This window comes from Clupea harengus, chromosome 23, assembly GCF_900700415.2.
Source record: "Clupea harengus chromosome 23, Ch_v2.0.2, whole genome shotgun sequence".
In the NCBI taxonomy this organism is placed as follows: domain Eukaryota; kingdom Metazoa; phylum Chordata; class Actinopteri; order Clupeiformes; family Clupeidae; genus Clupea; species Clupea harengus.
Genome location: NC_045174.1, coordinates 11,878,084 through 11,901,095, shown reverse-complemented (window position 1 = coordinate 11,901,095; position 23,012 = coordinate 11,878,084). Strand labels below are relative to the sequence as shown.

At 40.1% G+C, this 23,012-nt stretch overlaps 2 protein-coding genes across 3 annotated transcripts; both read right to left on the bottom strand.

The window, feature by feature from the left end:
* Window positions 1–54: 54 nt before the first annotated feature.
* On the bottom strand, window positions 55–3,437 carry si:dkey-197c15.6 (putative nuclease HARBI1). 2 transcript variants are annotated; one of them, XM_031561018.2, is made up of 3 exons: window positions 3,045–3,437; window positions 1,541–1,679; window positions 55–952 (listed from the first exon to the last, which is right to left on the bottom strand). In XM_031561018.2, exons 1-3 carry the CDS (start codon window positions 3,087–3,089, stop codon window positions 483–485), a joined length of 654 nt encoding a protein of 217 aa, XP_031416878.1. In that variant the 5' UTR covers window positions 3,090–3,437; the 3' UTR covers window positions 55–482. The 2 variants fall into 2 exon arrangements, with proteins under 2 accessions (XP_031416878.1, XP_012688859.2); XM_012833405.2 differs by lacking the exon at window positions 3,045–3,437 and having other exon boundaries at window positions 1,541–2,585.
* A 17,394-nt stretch (window positions 3,438–20,831) lies between these two features.
* On the bottom strand, window positions 20,832–22,671 carry LOC116218694 (collagen alpha-1(I) chain-like). The gene is made up of 4 exons (XM_031561152.1): window positions 22,527–22,671; window positions 21,417–21,613; window positions 21,282–21,335; window positions 20,832–20,927 (listed from the first exon to the last, which is right to left on the bottom strand). Exons 1-4 carry the CDS (start codon window positions 22,588–22,590, stop codon window positions 20,907–20,909), a joined length of 336 nt encoding a protein of 111 aa, XP_031417012.1. The 5' UTR covers window positions 22,591–22,671; the 3' UTR covers window positions 20,832–20,906.
* Between the last annotated feature and the right edge of the window lie 341 nt (window positions 22,672–23,012).

The following is a 23,012-nucleotide window of genomic DNA, read 5'->3' as shown; positions in this document are numbered from 1 at the left end:
GGTTTGTGTGTGGTGTTTGGTCTGTAATATAAATGAGCACAAGTCAAGATTTGATTACTTGTTTACAAAAGCATGTTTATTCTCAAGTGTGGTTACTCACATTCAATGGTAGCATTAAACAGTGTTACTCAACACAGCATAAATACTGAGGGAGAACTGTAAACAGAACTGAGATGTATTTGGATTGTTTTCCCTGGTTAAGTAGGAACTTGTCCATGGTCCATTTGCTGTTGACAGTAGAACGGTCTGACACATAAACTGAATATGAAGCCTTTTCAATCAAACCAACAAAATCCTCAGTAGTCTCTGTTTATAAAAAATAAAATAAAAACAGCTTAACAAGTGGTGGGGGTTTAATGTTTTAGGCTATTCAATCTCAAAAGTAAAAAAAAAAAAAAAAAAAAAAGGAATGATAGGTAAAAAAAATATATCTTTCAAGTTTAGCCGTCTCGTTCTTGTGCATAAAGTCAGAAGTTTTTCTCTCATAAGGACACCTGCCTGCCCTCCTCCTCCAAACTCCCCTCCTGCAGACCCTCTTCAGCAGCCTGTGAGGGCTCCTCAGAAAGGTTGTGGAAGCACGTTAGGATCATGTCGTCTTGTATTGCCTTTGCTTCACTGATGGTGGCACAGTCAGACCTCTCTGCTGCATATGGCACTGGGTGCGCAGTCTCCGGCACCAGCTCCCGAGGCAGTGGAACCGAGAACTTCTTGGCAATGTTGTGGAGGACACAGCAGGCATAAATGACCCGGGCCACATGATCCAAGGAGCCCAAAAGCACTGGGCCCAGATCTTCTAGGCAACGGAAGCGGTTCTTTAGGGAGCCAATGGCCCTTAGGCTGCGGGAAAGGGCCTGGTTATGGGCCGCATTGTAGGATGAGCTGTCCGTATCCGTGACCTTGGAAGGATGTTTGGGTGTCAACACGTACGTGCTTAACTGATATCCATGACTACCTGAACACCAGAAGGGTACAAAAACAGGGCCATGAGAGGATGACTTGTTTGTATACCCACTGTTCTTTCCCTTCTACTCATGGTTAAGGACTAAGTGGAGCTTGTGTATTTGGATTTTGTGTTTGATATATTGTCACTTTTGTCACAATATTGTCACAATGCCTTTTTTTAAGGTTGTATAGCCTTTTCACTCTAGCAGGGGGACTGCCAATGGAAACTAGCCTTTTGGCTATAATTGGGTGCATTTACATTTTAATGTTCATGAATGTACACTGTCCCTCTTGATCAAATAAAGATAACTTACTTACTGTACTGTATGCAGCTTCTCTGTGGATAAAGTGTATTGGAACAGTAATGAAAGCCAATGATGTGAGCACACACAAACGATATACTATACAGGGCAATCCTGATTTCAGAAGCTAAGCGTATTATGTTCACTTAAAGTCATGAGCATTGAACACAAATATATAAGCCTGTGCACAAATATTTACAAGCGAAGGATTCTTCATGAAGTCACACAGAGAGTGATGGAAACGTCAGATAATGGGTATATCGGTACATTATTACTTAGAAATTGTGATTTCTTACCAATGACCCAAGTGGGTCCGTTGTATCCTTGTTTGAAATACTGGAAGATTACTGAGCTCTCCCAGACCTGCTGCTCAGGGGTGCTTCCTGGACAACATTTTTCCACCGCCAGAAGATTACCATCAACATCGCAGATTGTCTGAATCATGACAGAATGAAAATCTAGGGAGTTCTTGTACAAAGAAACCTTTTCGGCAGGTGGTGTCACCTTGACATGCATACATCCAAGTACACCCACAGCATTTGGAATCCTACTTAAATCCTTGATGCCCTGTGCTACACACACCCGGTCATTGTGACTTCCAGGGAAAGTGATGAATTTCCCTGCCATGCCTGCCAATAACTTCGATACAACATTGACGGCTTCAGTCGCCGCTGCTTTATCAAGTCCCACCAAGTCCATAATTTTCTTAGACAAGATGCCATTTGCGTAGAAGTAAAGAGCTACTAGCACCATAGCATCCACCTGCTGGTAGTCCTTACGCTGAAAAGAGACATTATTGTGTAGGCTGACCCTGATTAAATCCGCAATGAATGTCAGGCACGGTCGGTTGAAGTTAAAGTTATTGAACAGAAAAGCATCATCGAACTGGTCCAAAAGTCTTTGAGTGGTTTGGCCCTGGTTATATTTCGCAGTATTGCAGTTTGCAGTTCTGAAAAAATGACTTTGCACGGCAAGCCACACAGCTGGTGCATATGCCATAGTTTCGAGATATAATGTTAATTGTCCAGGTTTCTGATATGCCAAGGCAACTTTCTTTAATCGACACACAACTACTTAGACCGACTTTCTTTTCAAATTAAGCAAGGAGGGGGTCGCGTTTTTGTCGTAACAAAAGGCTATAGCTAACTACTCAGTGGTTAGTAAACAGCTTGTTAACACATTCCTTGGGTTTCATTACATCTCTGACTTTCTGTCTTCATAAATACATTTTGTTTAACTGTAGTAAACCTTAACTATCGCAAATTTCCCCAAGTTGTCCTGAGTTTAGCTACAGTGCAGCAGCGTTTCGTGAGCATCAGCCCGCCCAACTTCCGGCCACAGTAAAACAAAACTATACCAAAATAAAAGTTATCAGTTTAAGTATTTAAGAATCATCAGATATATTAATTGCACGATAACAAAAATGAATGGACTAAAAATGAACTAGCTCATGTCACAAATGTATGATTGTATTGTTTTAAAACAGGAAACGTTGATAAACTAAACAACAATGTCTTCCTATTGAACTTAATGTTAAATGATGCTAGTATAAAACAATGGATTGTGTCTTAAAGCAAGATTATGTAACAATTTTACCTTAAAATAACATAATAATCAATAATCATTTTGATGGTACACTGACTTGTAATACTGAGAATTGCGTCTGTGCCACTGCCACAGCACGCCTGCAACTTTGCAGGGCGCAATGGCGCAATGATGTTTGGCTGTGTTAGTAAAGTTGTCGAAAAACACTAGTTATCTTAAACAATCCTGCCAATGTTATTTATGAAAACAACTCACATAACTGAAGACACTCAAAATTAGCAGGGCACTGTAGACAGTCATGCCAGATGGGTCTGTGATTCACTGTTGTTCTCGTGCATTTCTGCAGACCAGGCACTACTGCAGCACATTGATAGCTTTCCCAGTTCACACTGGTACTGCAAGTTATAAACTTGTACAGGCCAGTGGCCTTCGGAAAAGAAGTCACCTCTCTAGCAGTCTTTTGTAATCTACCTTGGAGAGCTGCCAAGCTCCACCAACCTTATGAGCATAATTATTCTGTCCCCTGTGTATTATCTGCAATACAGGAAAAAAACATGGCTAGCTGTTTCACAAACTCTGCATTCCTCACAAGTGTCCCTCCTTATTCTGCACCTTCAAACAAGGCAGTCCCAGTTTGATTCCGCCTTCCCATATTACCTAAGTACCCCTAGTACAATATGATTCCTTAGAATTATGGTGAAAGAGTGAGAAGATGAAGATGAAGTCTCACCGTGGCACTAAAATATAAGTTTGACTCATGTTTCCCTACAAGAGCAGGAGAAAGACTTGGACTCCTCCACCACAAAGGTTGGGTCCGGGCTCCCCCACGTCAATGGTTGGGTCTAAATTGGCTGATTGGATCAATTAAGCCCAATTAAAGGGTGCCTCATTCCATGAGGAGAGAGTCTTTTTTGGAGAAGCATGAGAGAACCTGCTGTGAGGTCAAGTGAAAACAGTGTTTAGACATGTGAACACTGTTTGCCTAGTTTTTGGTGCCTAGTTAAAATGTGCCTAGAGTTTGCCTAATTTGTAAGAACTGTTAGTGTTTTTGATTTTTGTTTGTTTTGTGAACATCTTTGGGGTTACTGGAGAGAGTACCCTGAAAATTAAATAATATATTTTTCTAAAAAGCCATCATCTCCTGCACCGTGTTTTTCCCCACTTCAACAGTAACTCTAGTCAGTCGCCTCTGTCCCTCACAAGTAGGTATAGTGGCCAGAAAATGGGTTGGCGGAGGTTCCAGAGACAGTCATTTGTTTGCACAGAATTAGCTAAAGGGGATCAAGGGGCACAGGGTGGGATAGTGAGGACAGAGGGGAAACAGAATGGAAGTACAGTAGACTAATTGAAGGATAGTGGTGGAAGAGAAACTGGGGGAAAAACACTTGAAAAATAAGATTCAGTTGCATAAAGGAACAACTAAAATGCAGTCTGTTGCCGAATACAAACTAAACTCAATATACCAATTCTAAGTATGTGGAATTCATCCTCAAGGTGGCATCCCAATGGCTGCTTTGCAGATGGGCTGTGCTGTAGTATTATCCACAACAGCCAAGAGAGCTTATTCTAAACACACCAGACAGGTCATGAAGTTATGCATTAAAAACATAAAGTAATGTCACTATACATGGCTTATTTGATCATGTCCCAACACACACACGGACCATTTTTCCAACTTCATATAAAACAATGATAAAAAACCTCACCACAATAAGCATCCAAACTGGCCTTCAGTTAGTCATAGAATTGGAAGATTCAACCTCTGAAACACTGTAAATAGGAAAACCTTGTGCTGCAATGGGTAGTGCAGATGTTGAAATGTTTTTATTAATCAGTCAGAGATGTCGGTCCTATATGCTAGTTTATATATTAAACGCAATATCAAGACATAATGTTGAAATAGTTCAGGCATCCCTGCCTTTCCAGCTCAATGCAAAACAAAAAAACTGTGGAACTGTCCAAGGTTCTGAATTGTGCAGCTTTGATACACAGTACAGAACCAGACAGATTTAGCATTTTTTCTCTTACTAGCATAATTCTTAGATTCTTAGGTTGTGATCATACGTAATAGCAACAGTGAAGACTGTAACAAACTGTGCTGTTGGTCTGTTGACATTGCATTTCATTTATATCCTTCACAATGAATGTGACCATTAGACTTTAACCTTTAATTTTCCAAAAAAAGGAGAACATTTAGCCTCCATAACTACCGGTCTAAATATTATGCCATGACTTCTCCTGATGTGCTGTCCCCAGACGTGCATGTAGTAATCTTTGCAGACTCTACACTTCATCCAAATATGGAATGAGTACAGAGAAACAGTCAGACCCATTTGTTAGTGCTCCAAATCATACACTTATGGAATTCGTTCCCAACACTGACCTTGTAAACATAGTCAGGAAGTGTAGATCAATTTCAGAAAGGATATAAATGTAATGAGGCGTACAATTTAGTAAGAGTTATTTTCTTAATAGATATCGAGCCGCATATATAACCAAAGGATACCGCATGCAGTACCATATAAAAAAGCAGTAAGATTACATCAGGTGTTGATAATAATAATATATACCGGTATATATATTTTTTCATTAGGCTAGTATTACTGCCTTTTATGTTTTCTATATTTATCTGTTTTGTTATGTCTGTTTTTTATATTTTGTAAGTCAATTTGGACAAAACCATGATCAAGTAAATCATAGATTAAGACCATAGTTTGAAACTATGTAGATTGAATTGGTTATTACAAGGCTCCATTGGAATCTGCATCATAATAGGACCACACACATCAAGTGTTCCATTTTTACAGAAGTAGAATTTTAGGCCACAGGATCAGTCAGAATGACTGACAGAGCGATCGAGGACCAGATCGCTTGCGTGTGAGTATTTTTTGGAATGGTTTCTTGGTGTTGGGGATATTTGGGAAATAGAATAAGAAATGTAATTAGTGTATGCACATAATTAGGTGAATTCCATGGCTTATCTATGTGTTTTTTTTGTCATCTCCCATCCACTCACTTAAATCTTTCTTCTTTACCTCCATCTCCATATCCTTTTAATCATTCAGGTTATCTTCATTTCTTTACATTGTCCCATCTCCTTTGTCTTCCTCTCCTTCTTCTTTCAGTCTTTGCTAAGAGCTGTTCAGACTCTTGTTCTGTCCTCTACTCTTCCTCCCTTTCCTCCTGCTCCTCTTCCATCACCTTTTCATTCTGCCTCCTACCTCATCTTCATCAGTTTTCTCTTCCATGTCATCCAAAATGTCCTGACCCTGCTCTCCTCTTTCCTTTTCCTCTATATTCTATCTAACGATCATGAGTAATCCTTTACTACTGGTTAAAGAAAAATATGTGTTGACCATACCTGTCCATACTGTAGAATGCTGCAAAATCTTTCAAATGCAGTAAAAAAGGGAACATCCTTAAGTAAATGCCTCAGCTAAGGCGAAATGAAGCCTCAAGTGTCATACTATGAAGCCTCAGGTGTTTTGTGCAACTGACCCAAGAATCTGAAACTATGGAGATTGCATTGATTATGACAAGCCTGACAACACACATCAAAAGTTCCAGTATGCAGAAGTAGAACTCCAGACCACACAGACCAGTCAGACAGATAACCAGAGGACCAGGCAAACTGATTTATTGTGTCTAAGTGTTTCTTAGAATAGTAAGTTTATTTTAAAATTCTTCTTTTTTATGTAAAGCCAAGTTTATGGATAAAAAAAGTATGGATATTGTCAAAGTCACATGTTACAAATCCTCCTTTTATCCTCTTCTCCTCCTTGTTTTCATCCTCATCTTACCTTCTGGTCCCTTTCCTTGGTCTTACTAAATGTAAGTATCAGTTGCATATTTTAGTATTTGTTGTCCTGCTTGTATGTTGCAGGAGGTTTGATCCTTATGTGGCTGCAAACAATACTCCTAGCCACAGGAGAACGTGCCAGGTTATTATCTATAACATTGTCTAAAATCTATTATGTAAATATGTACAAATAGTTTTAATACATTTTATTAAAATGTTATTGGTGTTGTGGTCATTACATTTTTACTTTGGTATATTTCAGGCAGAATAATATAAAAAATGCTAATTTGTCCATAAGCTCCTACAGCAGCATAATATTTGATCCTAAGGGGGAAAAGCCAACAGACTGAAGCTTAATTTATGTACTGTACTTTAAGAGAGTGACTCCTGCTGTACAATTAAAGCAATTGCTGTTTTTGACTATTTCATTTTTCACTTGGGTAACTTGCTTCTGCTTTTCAGGAAAAACTATATAAAAACTGCTTTTCTGTCCATAAGCTCTTATAGCAGTATAACATTTGCTCCTAAGGACAAAAGCTAACAAACTAAAGCTACTGTTAATTTATGTATGTATGTATTGTAGGTATACCTGCTGTTCAATTGAAGTAACAGTATGTAGCAATTGTACTTCAGGGTTAGGGTTAGGATTAAAATAAAAGCTTAAAAACATTGGGGTGCTACAATGACGTTTAATATGGAGGATGGCCTCTGTGCCATTGCCATACCAGGGTCCGTGTGAATATTACTGCACTATGTAGGTTTCTGGAAGCCGCCCGGGTACTACTCTCTGCCGAACTAGTAAGTAACTTATTAGCCGTCTTGCTTTGTCTTGTGTTGCACTTGCTTGATGTTTGACTGTGTAAGGAAAGTTGTCAAAGTAATACAATTTCAACAGGTTTCCCTAGGTTTAGCTGCTAGCATCTCGTTAGCGATTAGCAATTCCTCCGTTGTGCTGCTTTAAAGCAATTTGTCTGGTCGGTTTGATGTCATATCCGGCAAAACTGAGTGAAAACAAAGAGCTGTAAAGTCTGGCAACCAACCGATAATGAAGCTTTCAGACCCATGTATTCATGTCAAACATTGACTTTGACAGCTGTTTGTTTTCACTGAGTTGCCTTGCAACGCGGTTGCACAACATCACTTCCTGTTCTTCACCACCTAGCCTCATTGTGAGCTTTTCTGTAAATACCAAGAAGGCTCTCCCCCAACAACATAGGTAAAAGTATGTATAATGTTTTGGTCATGAGCCTGTAGTACACAGCATGAAAGTTCTCATACTTGCACACTAAACTATATACTAGGGTTAGGAGTAGTGTGCAGTACACAGTGTATACTGTACTGGGACAGTATGCAGTATGGCATTTTGAACACAAGAGAGCTCATTATTTTTATGCTGATGGTTATCTCTTGCTATCTTAAGCCAGGGCTTATCAAAGATTATGACACGGATTATTATACTTGTTGAACAAAATACCTCTTTTTAAAGATTTTGTTGCCGTTTTATGACTTCTGCTAAGAAAAAATAGTTCTTCACACAAATAGAACTTTAAAGTTTCAGGTGTTGCGTGGCAACCTATTACTTGCTGACTTTAAGATACAACGAATTTCTGTTAAGTTATGTCGGACTACTCGCGGAATGAAATATGTGAATTAGAAGCACAAAACCCGTTGCCAGCGGTCATTCATTAAATTTTTTTGCAGCGGTCAATACAAAGAAATATCACACCTCCAAACGTGGGGATGGCCCATTTAAATCAGTAGAACTTTTTTCAATATTCTGAGGAGCCTGATAGCTCAACTTCTGTTCGTTACTGAACTAATGTAATATGCAGCAGCATTGTTCACTGACCAACAGGCAATCTATCTCTGTCACTCAAGACCGCTTTGTACCATTGTATACTGATGGAAAAAATATAAATTATAAACAAAAAGGGTGTCTTTGACAGGTCAGGTTAAAGCTGCTTATTTATGCTAGATTTCCAACCACAGAATTCAGAATTTAATCTTTTTAACAAGCACTTAAAGACTTTTAAGATTGTAAGTTAAATTGCCAGGTGCAGTTCTTCACATTAACATGTGCCACTAAGTTTGGCAATTAGAACTTTTCTATATACTCTTTTGATAACATTAAGAATGAACTTGATTTATTTATTATAGTAAGAAATATTTCTGTGTTTGTATTTATTATTATCAGAAGAATTTAATAAACAAAAAAAAACATGTCTAACGTTGAGAATCAAAATAACAGAACCAATCATTACATACTGTAGGAATAAAAAGTAATTTAATTCAGCATTAAATTCCTAGCTGAATTTAAAATGAATTGCTTTAAAAAAAAAAGGGCCATAAAATCTCTTCAGGCGGTCATATTCATTGACATGGGTACTTGTCACATCAAGTTGATAGTATTGTGATTTAGTATTTTGTTTGCTGTTTTTGTGAATGGTATTATATGTGAAGTGATCCTGGGCGTCTGTTAAATAAAATGTATTAGATAGATAGATAGATGGATACTTTATTAATCCCGAAGGAAAGTTAGGTAATTTAACTATTAATGTTAAATAGATTACCGTAGTGATTGTAGATACATACTAAATAAATAATAGATGGAAAGAGGACTAGATGTGCAGAGTAACATGTACACAGACCAGGAGGATGATGCTATGAAGAGTCTTATCTGATTAGTTTATTCAACATGCTTCATGGCGTTTTGAGTTTAGAGGTTTTTAGAAACTCTTTTTGTCACCCCATAGCCTTCGACCCTGGAGGAGAGAGAAGAGAGAGAGTGAGAAAGGATAAAGGATGAGCAAATGCAAAGAGAAAAGAGAAGAAGAGGAATAAACAGGGACAGAGACAAGGCACAACATCTCAAATTTCTTAACACAGGAATTGTATGTAAAAAAATGTAAATAAAATAAACACCTTAGGTTTAGGAAAGAGCCATACTTACCTCTGGGCAGACAGGGCAGCATTGGTCTTTTGTGACGACCCCTGGATAGAGACAGTTTAGCAGGGGGGCACAAAGGGCCAGAGCACATGCTGTGTTTCCATTTGTGGAGATCACTGAGAAAAGTTTATTAAAAAAAATTAAATGTCAAATGATCTTTTATGAACCTCCAAACATAGTGATAGACATGATTCTGTTGTCTTACGGTCATTCAGCTTTGGGCTGGGCGATATATTGGTATGTAAGGTACACCAATATATCAAACGAGATATAGGATGAGACAATACCATTCATAAAAAATATTTGTATAGCTATGTATTTTCTACCACAAAACAGCTCAGGATGTAGCTGTCTCTCATTATGTCAACTATCCCGAATGGAAGCGGCCACAGTTGTCCAGTCAAACTGGATTGCTAGTCCAGTGAGTATCACACTGAGCAAAGTAGGACCCAAGTGCAAGTATGGTGTGCAAAAATCTTTGTCTTTCATTTTTCCCAAAACAAGAAATAATCCAATGTTCAGAAAAAAGTTTAAGCTCAGACGTCTTAAAAAAAAGTATCTTGTTGGGAAAAACAGGGCAGATAATGTCAGGAATTCTGAACATGAAAAGGAAAACAAGAATGTCCAAAGACTTACGGGTTAGACCAACAGGATTATTCAAGCGTGCTGAAAACTCTAGAGGCCAAACAATGGGTGCAAACCGACTCATGACAATATGACTTATTATAATATTATATAATACTAAAGTGAATAAAAGGAACTTTGTGGTAAAAAAATTGCTCAAAAGGTTGTCATCTTAGGCACCAGCAACAGGTTCTAACAGCTAACTGTTAACTAGTGAAGCTAACGTGGTTTGTCAGTCAACTTCAGTCACAACACCCCAAATTATAACAGAGCAAGCAAGTTAAATCTAGACCTTTCTAAACAAACATAGTTGATAGCCAGGTTAACTGGCACGAAACCTCTCACACATCTTGTGGATGCTCGCGCTCCATAGCATCCCATCAAATATAGTATGGTCCTATAGGAATACATGACACCCCTTAATTCATCATTATGGAAAACTGAATGTGACTGAGTGTGAATGAAAATGTGTGATCTATTCGATGTTGTCTTTTGTATGTGAAAGATGGTGAGAGAGACAGACCTATTCATGCTTTATCTGGCAGAGTTATTAAATACCAGACGGGAAAAGATGTATTCTTATCTATGACCCTCCCGAGTATTAACCACAGGGCTGCAGATATTTTCTGAAATCAATGTATAAACCATGGTAAATAGTGAGGAAATGAAAGTATATTTATCATGTTGTCAAGTCCCGTCCTGTTCCCTAGATTATGTTTCCCTTGTGTTGTCATTATTAATTCAGTTCTGTGTTGTGTTTTGTCTATTCATCTCTCCTCTCCTTTCAGACACCTCATGCCCTGCCCTTGTGTGTGTGCCCCGCCTTGTTGATTGTCTGCCCTGCCTTGATTGTTTTCACCTGTCTCTCATCATCTTGTGTATATAGTCTGTGTGACCCTGTTTTCTCGTTGCCAGTTCGTCCTAGTTTCTTTATGTTCCTAGCGTTCCAGCATGTACTTGTGTTTATTGATCTCCTTGTGTTACCGACCCCTGCCTGTTTAACGGATTTCGCCTTTGCCTCTTCCCTACTGGATATTCTCCCTGATCTCCGACTCCGACCGGATCTACACCAAACCCTGCTGCTGCCTGCCCCCTTCTGGATCTGTTTGCTTGTTTATGGACTGAAGTTTTAGATTGCACTTACCCCTGTCTCTGAGTAGCGCTATTGAATCCTCAAACATTACTGCATCCATTACACATGTATCATTTTCAGCATAAAAATACCGGTATATGATTTGTGATCCATATTGCCCAGCCCTTATTCATCGTATATTTTTCTATTTTCATTTCTGACTTGTAATCAAATGAAAAAGTAGATCAATACCAATCTGTGGCAATCTGTCGGACCATTGAATCTAACCGACAGACCAAACTAGTTTTGTCTGGTTCCTCGCGGCGGGGTTTCACAATACACTAGTATGTACATCATTCTGTCTTCCAATTGTTGTCTTCAAAGTTCAAAGTACTTTATTTGTCATTGTCACAAAAACAACGAGACAGTAGAGGCAGCAACAGACAGCAAAACATTTAAATTGCTGTGGACATTAACTGCCACAGCTAAATAATAATAAATAACAATCAATGAATAGATAAATAAATATCCCTGAGTAAATAAACAAAAAGAAATATATACATTGAGGTGCATCAATAGTTGCAGGGTGGAGTGTTAAGAGTGCAGTCTATGAGGCCGGGCCGGGCCGGGGGGGAGGTGGGTTGGTTTTGGGTGAGCTGTTGAGAAGCCTTATTGCACGAGGGTAAAAGCTCTTTGCCATTCTGGAGGTGCGCGCTTTTGTTGATCTGAACCTTTTCCCTGACGGGAGTAGCGGGAACAGATAATGGGCAGGGTGGGAAGGGTCCGTGAGGATGCGATTTGAACGCTGCAGGCATCGGGAGGAGGAGATGGAATAGATGTCAGGCAGCTCTGCTCCGATGATCCTGCCTGCTGTTTTAATCAGCCTCTGGATGGCTGCCTGCTCCGCCTTTGTGCAGCTGGAGAACCATACGTTCAGGCAGTATGTCAGCACACTCTCTATAGCGCAGCGGTAGAAGTTGCTCAGTAGTCTCTGAGGAAGGTGTTCTTTCCTCAACTTCCGGAGGTAGAAGAGGCGTTGCTGGGCTTTCCCCAAGACGGAAGCTGTGTTGTTTTCCCAGGACAACTCCTCCGTCAGCGTTAGACCCAGAAACTTAAAAGAGGTGACTCGCTCAGTGGGAGATGGTGATTGTGCTGAGCAGACTTCCGGAAGTCAATGATCATCTCTTTTGTTTTCTTTAAGTTGAGACTGAGGTTGTGCTCAGAACACCAGGCTGCCAGGTTTCCCACTTCTTGCCTGTAGGCAGCCTCATCGTTGTTGGAGATGAGGCCAAGCACTGTTGTGTCATCTGCAAATTTAAAGATGTAGTTGGATGGGCAGGAGGGAGTACAGTCATGGGTGTAGAGAGTGTATAATAGTGGGCTGAGCACGCAACCTTGTGGGGCGCCAGTGCTGATGGTCAAATTCGAAGAGTGGTGCTTCCCCAGTTGTACTCTCTGCGTGCGATTGGTCAGGAAGTCCAATACCCAGTTGCACAGTGTAGCACTGAGGTTTAAGTCCTGAAGTTTGGAGATGAGTTTGCCTGGAAGGATCGTATTGAAAGCAGAACTGTAGTCTATAAATAGAAGACGGATGTAAGTGTTCTTTAGCTCCAGGTGCTCCAGTGCAGTGTGAAGCAGCAGGGCTACTGCATCCTCTGTAGATCTGTTCGCTTTGTAGGCAAATTGGTGTTGGTCAAAGGAAGCTGGTGTGATGCCTCTTATGTGTTTCATGACCAGCCTTTCCAAACATTTAGCAGGTATGGGGGTGAGAGCCACTGGCCTATAGTCGTTCAGGCATGTGACCGCAGTCTTTTTTGGCACAGGTATGATGGTTGGTGCTTTGAAACATGGGGGGACATGAGAAAGGGCTAGAGAGCGGTTAAAAATGTCTGTAAAAACCTCTGTCAGCTGGTCCCCGCAATTCCTTAGTACGCGGCCTGCCACACCATCTGGTCCTGCCGCTTTCCTGGGGTTGATGGTTTTCAAGCAGAGTCTGACCTCGTGGGGGCTCAGAGTGGGTGCAGCAGCGTCAGAGGGTAGGGGCAGAGGCAGCTGACCAGTGTTGTCCCTGTCGAACCGTGCATAGAACTGATTCAGCTCTTCAGACAGGGTAGCACAGCTGGACGGGGGGGATGACGCAGTCCCTTTGTAGTCCGAGATTGCCCTTATTCCCTCCCATACTTGTCTCGGATTGGTGTGAGTGTGGAAAAGTTGCTCAACACGTTGCCTGTGCTTGGCTTTTGCAGATTTTATGCCTCTCCTCAGTGCTGCCCTGGCTACGCTGTACGCTGGTGCATCACCTGATCTGTAGGCTGCGTCTCTGGCCTTTAATAGTGTACGCACCTCTCTGCACATCCATGGCTTTTGGTTGGGGAACACTCTCACAGTCCTCCTTCTTGTGACATTGTTCACGCAGAAGTTGATGTAGTCCATAACTGAAGATGTGTATTCCTCCAGTGCCCTTTTTGGGTCAACAGGAGCTTCCAGGCTGTTAAATATTGTCCAGTCCGTGCTGTCAAAACAGTCCTGCAGCTGAGGGATGGCATCCTCATTCCACACTGTTATGGACTTGGTGGCAGGCCTTGTCGCTTTTATTCTTTGTTGGTATGAGGGGTACAGGAACAGCGAGAGGTGGTCAGACAGGCCTAGGTGGGAGTCAGACTGTACTTTGTAAGCCTTAACAACATTAGTGTACACCTGGTCTAGTGTCACACTGCCTCTTGTTGCACAGGTCACGTTTGGATGGAATGTGGGGAGCACAGATCTGAGATTAGCTCGGTTAAAATCTCCTGCTACAATGAAGGCGCTGTCTGGGTGTGTGGCCAGTCTTTTACTTATGTAGACATGTAGCTGTGCTAATGCTAGTTTAGCATTAGCGTCCGGAGGGATGTAAACAGCACAGATGAAAACAATGCCAAACTCCCTCGGTAAGTAGAAGGGCCTGCACTTCAGAAGCATAAGTTCCAGTTCGGGGCAGCAATACTTTTCGACAATGCTTGCGTTTGTGCACCAGCAGTTATTTAAGAATACACACAGACCGCCACCGGACTTCTTACCCGAGTCAGCTGTTCTGTTGGCCCGGTAGACGGTGCGGCCTGCTAGCTGGATAGCTGCGTCTGGTGTGGTGTCTTCACATGCTCCATTCCATCGTGTCCATTACGTATGTCAGCACCCCTTCCTGCTACTGTTTAGGCCATGTATGCTATATTGTGGCTTATGTCTGCCTAAAGGAGGTCCCCATGGCCCTGCTAATATGTTTCTCATGTTCCTTGTTAGGACAAGGAATTTGTGTATGCACCAAAATGCATATTGCAGTCATAAGACCTCAGGGACAGAAAAGAGGATCATATCTTTTAAACTTGCACACAGTAAAATGAAAACGTATCTCCATCAAACACTTTACGGTGTAATAACACAAAATTAACCCTTACACTAAGAAAAAAGAACAACTCCTCTAAATAAGAATAAATCTACTTATGCACCTGTAAAACTAACTTCGACTAAACTTATATCAGAAACCAAACTGTAAGACTAAATAGAATTTCAAAGTAATGAAAATTCCCAAACTATAATAACTCTGGAGTGAATTCACAGAGAATGAGCCATTACCATTTTCACATGAACACAGGATGACAGATGAACACATAGCAACCAGGATGTTTGCAAAAAGAAGGAAATATTATTAAAAGATACTAAAGTGCACTGCTGTGAATGTTGGTGTAGGAAGGAAGTCAGGGCACAGATGGGCAAGAGATAAGCATGTTGCACCCAACTTTACAGTCATAATGTCACACACACAATTGCTGTTTTCATGTGCACAAGTCACTAGTTGATGTGGTGGTTGAACAAGTAGTTTTGAGAATTTCAATTTTGTTCTGACAAATGTACCAAAACGACGAAAAACTGTATTACAGGGAAACGTTGCTTACACCTGTCCTGTCTCTCTGTTGTTTTCCAGTCCCATCTTGTTTGTGTCCCTTTGTGACTCATCTCCCTTTTGCTCTGTCATGGTAAAAAGTGACCGGGTGCCAAAAAGAGCCCGGGTGATATAAAGTGTTCCCGGTAAATAAAGTGTTCCATTTCAGCCGTTTACATCATCATTTGCATTTCAATTGAAATTGTTTAGAGTAGAAATTCGTTTTTAAAAAAGGGAGAAAATATACTGATATACGGTGCTTGTTTATCTACCGTTTTAGCAAGCCAGCCAGTTAATTTGCTAACATCTTAAATAATATAGGGTGCTTGTTCATCTACCTTTTTACCAGGCCAGCCAGTTAATTTGCTCACATCTTAAATAATATACGGTACTTGTTCATATACCTTTTAAGCAAGCTAGCCAGTTAATTTAATAACATCTTAAATAATGTATGGTGCTTGTTCATCTACCTTTTAAGCAAGCCAGCAAGTTAATTTGCTAACATCTTAAATACTATACGGTGCTTGTTCATCTACCTTTTTAGCAAGCCAGCCAGTTAATTTGCTAACATCTTAAATAATATACAGTGCTTGTTCATCTACCTTTTTAGCAAGCCAGCCAGTTCATTTGGTATCATCTTAAATAATTTAAGATCTACCATTGTTTGTTGATATAGGCCTATTTAGAAATACTTGGGAGAGTTCATAGTAGCTTGCTAGCTATACACTACGCAAAATAATGTGCCCCAGCTAACGGAGGAATTGCTAATCGCTAACGAGATGCTAGCGGCGAAACCGGTTGAAATTGACTTACTTTGACACTATAACACACTTGTGAGTCAACAACTTTCCTAACACAGTCAAACATCAAGCACATGGTTGTTTTGCTTGGTTTATTGCAGGTAAAATACAGGCAAGCTGGTCTTTAGGTAGCGAAGTATAATGCGAGATGCTTTGGGGTAAATCGCGTTATTGAGGTACGGTGGGTGTCAACGGCACGCGTTATCGTGCTGCTCTCATTGGGATAGAATGGATGCGATTTGCTGCATACTGAGGAAAAAATCGTGTTTGCTGCCTGCAGAAAGTTGGGCATTCTTTAACTTTATGCAAATGAGAGCGATTTGCTGCATGCTGAGAGCCAATCAGTTCGGTGTGTGTGTGATTTGGAGGCCAACGTAGCTCATAGGGGCGGGAGTAATCAAAAATATCGAAACAAGATGGCGGAGTCACGGGACTCTGTTACTGGGAAATATTTTATGTGAATAAAGGTTATCTACACGACTTTTTATATGTCTAATCGACTCGGTTTGTTGTTTATATGCTACACGAATGCTGTGAGGTCAAACAGAATATTGTAGGTCTTGAACTGAAGCTCTGGACTATTACTGTTAGCTTGCCGCTAACACTTTAACCGAAAACCCATTGGAAACACACAGTCGCTAGCTAGTTAGCTGCTAAATAAGTTACATATAACTAGGGTGACCAGACGTCCTCTTTTACCCGGACACGTCCTCTTTTACCCGGACAAAAAAGAGGACGTAAACCTAGCATCAATGTCCAAGCGTGTTATATAGGGTGACCATATTTGAGTTTGTGAAAAAGAGGACACTTTGTCGCGGGGGAGGAGGCAGGGTAGGCTAGTGTATAGCATGCTGGACCCCGCGAAGTGTCCTCTTTTTCACAAACTCAAATCTGGTCACCCTACATAACGTTTTCGTGATTTAACTGGCTGCTATATATGAATTAGATAGATTACATTAACAAATTATGAATCAAATGAATCAGCCCATGACGGACTGCCGCAACATCTATCATTATTTTTTCGTGAGTGCACAAGCTAATGTGCTACATTAGCGCAGCACTGCACCTGAACTTGCTTCTTGAACTTTGCTACACATAGACATATATATGTCTATGTTGCTACAGCCAGTGATTTTTCTGTCCACGCCCCCCAGGCGACTTTACGCATGCGATTTAACGCATGTAATTTGTGCCGTGGACACCCAGTCTGACTTCCAAAAAGAGCCCGGGTGACGTAATGCTAACGTTGGTATAGCAACTGTCACTCAAGAGTCGTTCGAAAGCCAATATTACCTATATCACCCGGGCTCTTTTTGGCACCCGGTCACTTTTTACCATGACAGCTCCATTCCCTTTTCTCTATTTGTATGCCCTTCCATCACTCTCTGTGTGTGGTCTGTCTCTACTCTTCTTTCACTTCTGCATGTCTTTATCTCCTCCTCATCCAATTCCTCATTTTCCATCTTCTGGCTTTGTCATAATTTTTCTATATCCCCCTCTCAATTTCTTCCTCATAATAAACTTCTTTTATTTTTACATTCTGTCCTTATTTATCTTCTGCTTTACATCTACATTTCATCTCATTCTTCGTTCTGCAACTCAACCCCCTCTTCTCTTCCGTATCCTCTCCCCCTTCCTATTCAGTCTGAACCTGATCTCTCAGCCTGACACTCTATTTCCTCTATTTGTCCTACTCTTCAGTCAATTATCTCATCTTTTTTCAACCTCTCCCTCTCCCTATCTTTTTTCTCTCTGCTACTTCCTTTTCCATCACCTCCCTCTGCCCCTTCATCATCACCTCCCTCTGCCCCTTCATCATCACCTCCCTCTGCCCCTTCATCATCACCTCCCTCTGCCCCTTCATCATCACCTCCCTCTGCTCCTTCATCGTCACCTCCCTCTGCCCCTTCATGTCCTCCATCTCCATTCTTTCTTCTCTTGGCTATTTTCTTTTGGTCTTCCGACTTCTTTATTCTTTTCCTCTATCTTTTTTGTCATCCTTTTCTGCTCTCTTTCTCCATGCTCCCATTTCCTTCCTTTTCTTAATCCCTCTCCTCTGTTACTACCCTCTTATTTTGACCTATCTTTTTTTCCCTTCCACAACTTCTCAATCTTTTCGTTTTCAGGTAATTTTCTCTCTGTACCAGTTTTTCCTCATCCTTTCACCTTTATTACCCGTCTTATATTTGTCCTCTATACATTCCTTTCCTTTCTCATTCCTTTAATCTCCAAATATACTACATCCTTCAGTCCCCAGCTCAATAACTCATCTTCTTCCATAACCTTGTTCTTGTTTTTATCTCTTTCTTCCACAGCCTTTTCCATCTGCCCATAACTCAACTCCTTCTTTAATCTATGTTCTTTTTTTCTCCTCTTCACAGGCATGTCCTCATCCCCCTTTTTTCCCTTCTCTATAACACAAGTCCAGGGTGGAGTGGCCCATTCAAATCAATGGAACTTTTTCCAACATTCAAGGGGCCGTATAATAAGCTTAAATTCTGTTCATTACTGAACTAATGTAATATGCAGCAGCATTGTTCACTGGCTAAGAGGTAATCTATCTCTGTCACTGAAGACCGCTTTGTACAATTTTATATTGATGAAAAAAAAAAAAAAAAAACAGTGTCTGACAGGTCATGTTAAAGCTGCTTCCTTGTTTGTGTTAGTAATTTCAATTTCAGAAGTAAGGTCTTTTTGACCAGCACTTGAAGACAGCATAATTGTGAGTGCACACAGGTGCTTTTAACAAAGAAGCCACAGGTGTAGTTCATCACATTAACATCTGCTACTATGTTTGGCAATCAGAACTTCACCATATACTACTTTAATGACATTAAGAATGAGCCTGATTTATATATAATAGCAAGAAACATTTCTGTGTATGTATTTATTATTATCAGAAGAATTTAATTTAAAAAAGAATCACGTCTAAGGTTGAGAATAAAAAATAGAATGAATCATTACATACTTAAATTACATAAAGTAATTTAAATCAGCATTAAATTCATAGCTGAATTTGCTATAAAATCTCGTCAGGCTGTCATATTCAGTGACATGGGTACTTGTCACATCAAGTTGATAGTATTGTTATTTTGTATTTTGTTTGCTGTTGTTTGTATTATATGTGAAGTGACCCTGGGTGTCTGTTAAATAAAATGTATTACTATTATTGTTAAATAGATTACCTTAGTGATTTTAGATACATACAGTGCCCTCCACAATTATTGGCACCCTTAGTGAATGTGACCAAAACAGGCTATGAAAAAATATGTCTTTGCTGTTTATCCTCTCGGTCTTTTACTCAAAATATTCACAAAAATCTTACCTTTTCATTGAAGGAAAATTATTGAAAGATTTATTTTTTTTTGACATTAAATAAAATATTTTTCTCCAAAACATGGGTGCCACAATTATTGGCACCTCTAGAAAATCTTATAATTGAAATCTAACTGAAGTATATTACCAGTCATGTTTTACATTTTTAAGTTCACCTGTTTGATTAGGAACTCTTTAGTGGTCAACCATGACTTCCTGTTTTACTCGGGTATAAATATGAGGTGACACAGGCCAAATACCCTTAGTCATTCTTTAAGATGGGAAAGACAAAAGAACACAGTGTCGAAGTGCGACAAAAAGTTGTTGAGCTGCAGAAATCCGGAAAAGGATATAAGAAAATATCTTAACAGTTGAAAATACCCATTTCCACAATCAGGGCAATAGTTAAGAAGTTCAAAGCGACAGGAGATGTAAGGAATCAGCCTGGAAGAGGACCTATCTGTAAATTGACCCCACGCACCGTGAGGAGGATGGTTCGACTGGCAAAAGAATCTCCAAGGATCACAGCTGGAGAATTGCAGAGGTAAATTGAGTCTTGGGTTCAGAAAGTCTCCAGAACTACCATCAGACGCCACCTCCATCACCACAAATTGTTTTGAAGGGTTGCCAGAAAAAAGCCTCTGCTGTCAATCAACAACAAACTAAAGCGCCTACAGTTTGCCAAATGTAAGTCAGACTTTCAATAGGACCGAGTTATATGGTCAGATGAGACCAAAATAAAGCTTTTTGGCAACAAACATCAAAGGTGGGTTTGGCGTAGACAGAAAGATAGCCATACAGAAGAGACCCCCATACCCAATGTGAAGTATGGTGGCGGATCTTTGATGTTGTGGGGCTGTTTTTCTTCCAAAGGCCCTCAACATCTTGTTAGGATACATGGTATCATGGACTCCATCAAATACCAGCAGATATGAAATGAAAACCTAACAGCCCCCTCTAGGAAGCTTAAAATGGGCCGTGGTTGGACCTTCCGCAGGACAATGATCCGAAGCACACCTCAAAATCAACACAAAAATTGTTCACCGACCACGGAATAAAGGTTTTGCCACGGCCATCACAGTCCCGCGACCTAAACCCCATAGAAAATCTGTCGGAAGAGCTGAAGCCGAGTATACAAGCGTTGACCTAAGAATCTGAAGGATCTGGAGAGATACTGTATGTAGGAATGGTCTCAGATCCCATCACGCATTATAGGAGAAGACTCAGAGCTGTTATCTTGGCAAAGGGAGGCTGCTCAAAACATTAAATTAAGGGGTGCCAATAATTGTGGCACACCTATTTTGGAGAATAATATTTATTTAATGTCAAAAAAAAAAATTTCTTTCAATAATTTTACTTCAATGAAAAGGTAAGATTTTTGTGAATATTTTGAGTGAAAGACCAAGAGGATAAACAGCAAAGACATATTTTTTCATAGCCTGTTTTGGTCACATTCACTAAGGGTGCCAATAATTGTGGAGGGCACTGTACTTAATAAAAATAGATGGAAAGAGGTGTAGATGTGCAGAGTAACACAGACACAGACCAGAAGGATGACGCTATGAGGAGTCTAGTCTGATTAGTTTATTCAGCATGCTTCATGACGTCTTGAGTTTTTTAGAAACTCATTATTTCTGCTTTTTGTCACCACCATGGCCTTCGACCCTGGAAGACAGAAAAGAAAGGGAGTGAGAAAGGAGAGAAAGAGGATAATGGTTGAGCAAATGCAAAGAGATGAGAGAAGAAGAGGAAGAAACAGAGATGAGGCACAACGTCTCAAATTTCTTAACACAGGAAATGATGTGTGACAGAGAAGTAGAAACTCCCAGTCACGGAGTGAACTCTGTTTAGTAGTCACACTCATGGCTCAATGTACTTCCCGCTAAATGGTTTGGGATGGCCCTTAATGTGGCGGACCCTCCACATGAACGCACACACGGAGTGGATGTGGGTAGGGAGAGGGTGTAGGGGCAAGTTTGGAAAAGGCCCATAGTCTCAGGAATGGGAGTAAAAACTTACACTTTGTTGGATATTTCTTGGTTGTGGTACAATAACTTCTGGATAGAATTCCATCTATGAATGTACAAAAGTATATGCAATCACTGTTTTAAAAAAAAAAACAAAAAAAAAAAACATCTTAGGAGCAATATTTACCTCTGGGCAGACAGGGCAGCATTGGTCTTTTGGGACGACCCCTAGATAGGGACAGTTTCGCAGGGGGGCACATAGGGTCAGAGTACATTTTGTGTTTCCATTTTCACACATACAGGACGTACATGGGTTTGGCTGCCATCTCTCCTGGTCATGGTATGTTTTACCATCATCCTCGCAAATCCTCGTTTTGGAGATCACTGAGAGAAATGTATAAACAAAGATTGAATGTCAAATTATCTTTTATGAACCGTCAAACATAGTGATAGACATGATTCTGTCTTGCGGTCATTCGGCTTTGGGCTGGGCGATATATAGCGGTATTTAAGGTACACCAATATATTCTACAAACGAGATATAGGATGAGACAATACCATTTATAAAATGTATTTATATCGTTTTTCCACACGACACATTATAACAGAGCAAGCAAGTTAAATCCAGACCTTTCTAAACACAGTTTAGTTGATAGCCAGGTTAACTAGCATGAAACCTCACACAGATCTTGCGGAGGTTCACGCTCCATAGCATCCCATTAAATACAGTCTGGTAGAAATACACAGCACCCCTTACGTCATCATTATGGAAAACTGATTGCGAGTGAGAATGAAAATGTGTGATCTATCCGATGTTATCTTTCGTCTGTGAAAGAGGGAGAGAGAGACAGACCTATTCACACTTTATCTGGCAAAGTTACTGTGCGCATTACTAAATACCAGGCGGTAAAAAAAAATAATCCTGTATCGGACAATTTCACGTTTGTTGGGCTGGAGAAATGTTGCGAAATCAATGTATAAACCATGTTAAATAGTCAGGAAATTACAGTACATTTATCATGTATCGTTTTCATCACAATAATACCGGGATATGATTTGTGGTCGCCCAGCCCTAATTCATTGGATAAGAAATTAGATTGTTTTCTTTTACTCAAGGAATATTTTTTCTATTTTAATTTATGTCTTTTAATACAATGAGAAACTGCATCAATACCTCATTGTGTAGTTCTAATTCATATACCTGGAAGGTCTATTTGAAATATTTCACCCTCACTTTCTACTAAACCCAGTCCCTTCTCTACAAATCTTCTACTCACATAAACCAATTCTTACTTACCACCCCCATGCACTAGTAGCAATGAAGCAGAAACCAGTAGAGCTGTATATGCCAAGGTGAACATGATGTTCTTTCATGTGGTAGTATTTAAGTGAGACTCTATGTTCCTCTAGTCTGCATGAGGTTATACATCTGTTATGGCCCGGGCTTTTATATGCTAGACGTTGCAGAAAAGCAGATGTTGTAAGAGAAGACAACCCGAGAAGTTGGGGTGACAATCTCTGTGACCATCAAGTCTTGCACAAACATCAGACAAAAGTCAGTGTGAATCAGCTTGTCATAGTTAACGAAAACTAAGACTAAAACTAAAACTAGCAGTGAAAAGATAATTCTGTTAACTGAAATAAAAATGAAACATGAGAAGTAAATAAAAACTACATTGAACAATACCACACAAACTAAAACAAAATAGAATTGCAGGTACAATCAGCTTTCGTTTTCCCTCTTGATTTGCACTGTGGTTGCTATACCACTTTGTCCAGTTCT